The 5,394-nt window shown below is 36.6% G+C and overlaps 1 protein-coding gene across 1 annotated transcript; it reads left to right on the top strand.

Annotated features, from left to right (window-relative positions):
- The first annotated feature begins 294 nt into the window (after window positions 1-294).
- On the top strand, window positions 295-5,138 carry LOC145493795 (uncharacterized). Its single transcript, XM_081473265.1, has 4 exons — window positions 295-994; window positions 2,745-3,661; window positions 4,140-4,244; window positions 4,360-5,138. Exons 2-4 carry the CDS (start codon window positions 3,101-3,103, stop codon window positions 4,711-4,713), a joined length of 1,020 nt encoding a protein of 339 aa, XP_081329391.1. The 5' UTR covers window positions 295-994; window positions 2,745-3,100; the 3' UTR covers window positions 4,714-5,138.
- The last annotated feature ends 256 nt before the right edge of the window (window positions 5,139-5,394 follow it).

The following is a 5,394-nucleotide window of genomic DNA, read 5'->3' as shown; positions in this document are numbered from 1 at the left end:
CGATCTCGAAATTTTGCGTGTTTTTGAGCCTTTTGACATCTAGTTTTTGAAAACCAAAGTAATTTTAGACCCAATATTAACAGGTTATCTTATTCCTGTGCTCTGTTGATCGCTTTCTTTCAAATTCTTTGAGCAATCATCGGATGAAAAACTTTTCTGGTGTCATTATTTTAGCGGCCATCGAAACTTCACTGGCCGGCTCACTAGTGACGTCATAATGGCCAAGATCATCGGGCGCGCTATCGCACTGCTACGCAAGCGAAGTTGACCTCTCCCTCCTGGTTTCAGCTCGACATTTAATTGGCCAAAAATAGAGCATGCGCAAATGTACCGGAAGTTAGGAAAACAATAGTTTTGTTCCCAGATTTTCAAATAGAGCCGCGCGCGATTGATGTGGAAGCTCTGGAAAGCTCTGGGTACGATCGCTTCGAGCGCGAATATGGCGGACAAAACACCGGTAAAGCCTTTGCCTCTACCTCTTGGTCAAAAATACGTTTGTAGATGTTGTAATTCCGGTTTCGTCAACAATCCGGTTGATTTGTTTGGACCTAAATCCCAGAGCGAGAACCTTTTAAATATTGTAGTGAATGTAACAGGTTTAAGTGTTTCTGAAAGCGACGGTCTTCCTCGAAAGATTTGTAGAAATTGTCACACCCGGGTGAGGCAATTTTCTGAGTTTAAGGACTTGTGCCAGAGGTCTCGAACTGAACAAGAAAGCTCAGTTAGGCACAAGAGAGGAAAGAAGATGGAAGAAAGTCCTTCTTCGGCCAAAGAACGAGAGGCAAAGCGGGGTAAAGTGGGAATCGAACGCAAAACTAGCTAAGCGATTCAAGATATCCAAATGAGGTTTTCCCTTATCAACCCGAAAAAAGAAATGCCACCGGAGTCTCACACTGCTGGCAAGGTTAGAATCCTGCCGAAATCAATTCGGCCACCTCCAGAACCAAGCCAAGGAATGCAAATTCTGGCGAATTCTGGCCTTCGCAATTGTGAGGTTTGTAAATTAAAGTTGCGAGATCAATGCATGGTGTTTCAATTGTTCTGACTTTGTATTGCACCGTTGAGTTCAAATAAAGCTGTTGATTCTAACGTTGTGTGCCCTGTTAATATTCTTCAATCGGAGTTTAAATAAAGTTTACTACCACCAGCACTACTTCTACTACTACCAGGACGTAACATGTCGATTATTTCGATAGTCGATAAAAATCGATCATTGTCGATCGTTGTCGATACTAATCAATCGACAAATATGGGAAATCGATAAAAGTCGATCACACAATTTATTGTGATTATCGACTTTGTTCGATTATGATTGATTTTGATCGATTTTGATCGATTTCAATCGACAAGTATCGGAAATATAAAAAACGATGTATGGCGTAGACATACGTAGGTTGCGGACTGGTACAACAGTCACAGGTGCAAGGAGAAGCAAGGGCATACAAACCCGGCGAATTTAGCCAACCTAGCGGAGAGGGAGTAGAGTAGTAGCAGCTTGTATTTTTCAAATGTTGAACTAAGTAAAAACACTGATGAATAAAATGTTAATTTACTTTACTTTACTTCTTAATTACTTTATTGGCCTCGATTTTTTCCCGTATCTAGTCTAAATTTTGACCCGTTCTGTCACCCCGAAGAAGCACGACTTCGAATTCCCAGGATCTCTCATCTCCCCGCCTAGAGAGACCCTGGGAACTAGTTTGGTTCGAGTTATGTAAAAGATCGCGATTTAGTTCAGCTGAAACTGTTAATCGATCATTTCTCGAGGTAATTTAAACATTTTATTCTGTAATGAATAACAGACCACTTCGCTGTTCAGGTTTTCATTTAAGTTTATTGCCACACACATTTACTTAAGAGCTGTTTACACTCGGCATAAAAAAAGTCACTGGAGGTATTATTGGTTTGGTTATGTTGCAGTTAAAAATGTTCAGTAGGTAATTTTTTTTTAACTAGGTAAATTTATTATTTAACTAGGTATTTTTTTTTTAACCAGGTAATTTTTCTCTTGCTCTATTTCAGTCAACTAACCAAAAAGGGTTTTAATTTATGGGGTGTGGTTAAAAATAGGGGCCTGGTATTTTTAGGGGGCTCTAAAAAGAAAAGAAAAATAAAAAAAGGAGGAGAAAAATCTCATTTCCTACTCTTCTCTTCATCTCTCCCTGCTCCCACCTACTTCTTCTTCTCTTTCACTATCTCCCTATTCTACGCCTACCTCTTCTTATTTTCCTATCTAATTATTAATTTCAAAGGAAGAAGGAAATTACAAGTACCTACCGTGTGTTGAACCCAAGACCTTCAGATTACATGTCCATCTCGATCTCCACTAGACTACACAGCTCAAGTTGAAAAAATTTCTTTTTTTTCTCCTAATTATTGCTTTTTTGGGTCCCAGACTCACCTCGGTCCAAATATCCAGGTAAAAAAATTTGTTTTAAAATTACCTAGCTAAAAAAATATTACCTAGGTAAAAATCAAATTTACCTGAAGAAAAAAATTACCTACATTACTTGAATTTCGCAGCTGATTGAAACATTTGTCTGCATTTTTGTCGATAAAATTGATAATCAGTTGAAAATCTTGTGATTATCGACTTTTATCGACAAATTTAACTTGTCGATTGACAATTATCGACAAACATCGAGTACTATCGACTTATCGACTACGTTTTCGATGATCGACTTTGATCGACATGTTACGTCCTGCTACTACTAATGAACCCAATATTTCATGAAGATCTGCAGAGATCCTAGAGGGAAATGGCTGGAGTAAGTATGATGAGATTTGTACTCTAAGTATCATGATAATTGCGTAAGCTCAATGCGAAGTCCTGGGAAGTCCTGGATATGTTGCCACCTTAATTTGGTAAGTACAGGATGGTTTGTTGAGTTTTTTAATTCATTAATGAATCTATTGATTAGTAAATTAATTAGTAATCAAATTCTGATAATTAACTCTATTAACCTGTAATAATTTCTAATAAGTACTAATTCTTCAATAAAATTGGTTGGCCTCTGAGCATGGTTAAGTTGAGTTATTTGATATATTAAAACTGTGTTAGGAACAATTTAGTTTGTTACAATTATTTTAATTTACAGAGATGAAAAATGCATGTCTGTTGAGTACACATGTAATGATAGCTGCACACCTATCTGTATATCATTATGTTATATATCTAATGAAGACATGTCATCTCAAGCTTTCTATTAGGACAAAAGTTTTATCTCCAGAAGAGACCAAGGCCATTTCTGATACTGTCGAATTAGCTAGTCCTTATGAAGTTGCTGAGGCAGCTATGAGAATATCTTCACTGAGAAATGCCATGAAAAATGTGTTCCTGAAGGAGGTACATAAACAGTGTTCCAACCTATGTGCCAGAAAAAGTGCCCAGCCTTCAGTTCTCCGTGTCCCTAGTGAACACCACAAATCTCTGGTGGAATTTCACTGGAATAATATCCTTACAGAAATGAAAGAGCGTGCTCCAGATGTTTTGGATTTCATGGTTGCCATGGCTGTGCCACAATTGAAAGGCAGCGATGGAAGACAAATAATGCCTCTTTGCACAGCATATGGAATTCTAATGAATGTTAGATGCAGAGAGCTGTCTCTTATACAAAAGATGAATGCTGTGTTGCTGGGTGTTGGAAGTGCAACAAAAAGGGTCAGACAATACCTCACATCCTTCTATAGCTACATTCTTGGCAACAGACATATTACTATTTTGTTCCTTAAGTTAATTTAATTGGAACATTCAACATCAATATTTACAATTTCATTACCATTAACATGTCTTAAAATAATGCAGTTCCCATTTTGGTAAACAATAAACAAAGTGGGTTAGTACACTTTGAACAGAGTGGTGTACTTATATCAGAAATGATTTTTGCCAGTTAACATATTTAAACATAAAGAAATGCTAACAATTTCACTTGCAAAGTTAAGGTTTTTAATCATACTTAAATGATTGTACAAATTGGGACATAAAAAAAAAACATTCAAACTTTATTTTCCCTCATAATTATACATGTACTTGACTGACGTGTTTTTACATGAAGCTTGGTGCATGAGATCCTGATGCATTCAAATTACCAACTTGTCCATTAATGAATATTTCATATTTTAATATTTTTTTTCTACAGACCTTTGAGAGATTGAACAAAGCGTGCATAACACAGTCCAGGGAAAGCTTCCACAACATAATGGATAGCCTTGGGTCTAATCTGACCTCAGTTATTAAAGCAAAGGTATGTTCTTTGTAGTTTAGGAGTAAGAACTTGTTATCCAGCAACTAAAGGAAATCTTGTAATACTGGTCTCCACATGCCCTAACTTAACCTTGTTTTAATTTATTGTGTTGTAGGTGAAGTCTGGTAAAGAGATCAGGGTTGTCTTTGACAACTTTGATTTTCAAATTCTGGCAAATATTATTCTTTGCAACCATCGCAACTCAGACATGCATTGGATTGCTCAATACATCACATTCGACAGAGTTCCATCAAACCATTTGGATGATTCAAAGCCAATTGTGGCAAACATTGCGGATTTTGAGAATGTAAGCTATCTTCTGAGTAAAGCCGAGCTTGAACAGCAGAGAAAGGATTGCATTATCCTTGTTGCCAGAGTCCTCATTGAGTACTTCCCTGTACTTCAGCCCCTTCAAGATGCTATTCCTTCTCATATTCCACACAGGTACAATGTAAATTATACATCTTAACTATCCTTAAGTGAATTGTTCCAGAAAATATGTATACTCCCCCCTCCCTTATGGAGGGATTTTGTTCCCCTCACCTCTGAAAATTCTATTTTTGGTTCACACTTTACCTTAAAGTTTACAAATTTTGTGCACCCTCCCCCTCCTAACTCTCCAGTCATGGAATTTCCAATAATCCTCCATAAGGAGGGTATGGGTATTTTCTGGAACAAACCAATATTAAGAAATACTCTAATTATTATATGGGGTTAGTTAGGGTAGATGAGTATTCCTCCTACAATGAATATAGATTGAAAAGAGGAAATCTCAGTCATGTGGATTATTTTGTGAAGCAAGTGGCAGTTATTAGTATCATTATGATTGTGTTATTATTATCATTATTATTATTTTTATTATAATTATTTTCATTATTACAATTATTGTTTCATTTTTAGGTACTCAAATGAGATGGCTGAGAAGTCCTGCATTATTGGGCTGCCAGTAGTGCCCTACAATCAGAATAAAATTTCAGATGTTTGCCAGTACTTGCAGTGGCTGCAAGACCTCCTGTATAAAGTTTTCAAAAATTGAGGTGACATTTACAGTTAGAATTCAAGGAACATTCGTTAATTTTAGCATGAGAACAATTTTTGTTTGTCTGTTTCATGTTTCTTATCTAGATTTAAATACCAACAATGCGCATTT

This window comes from Orbicella franksi, chromosome 7, assembly GCF_964199315.1.
Source record: "Orbicella franksi chromosome 7, jaOrbFran1.1, whole genome shotgun sequence".
NCBI classification, from domain to species: domain Eukaryota; kingdom Metazoa; phylum Cnidaria; class Anthozoa; order Scleractinia; family Merulinidae; genus Orbicella; species Orbicella franksi.
The sequence above is the reverse complement of the archived record's forward strand: the minus strand, read 5'-3'. Positions and strand labels throughout refer to the sequence as shown.

Coding starts and splice junctions, on each gene's coding strand:
- LOC145493795 (XM_081473265.1), top strand. CDS start 3,101: ATGAAAAATGCATGTCTGTTGAGTACACATGTAATGATAGCTGCACAC. Junction 3,662..4,139: donor TTGGAAGTGCAACAAAAAGG/GTCAGACAATAC, acceptor TTTTTTCTACAG/ACCTTTGAGAGATTGAACAA. Junction 4,245..4,359: donor CCTCAGTTATTAAAGCAAAG/GTATGTTCTTTG, acceptor ATTGTGTTGTAG/GTGAAGTCTGGTAAAGAGAT.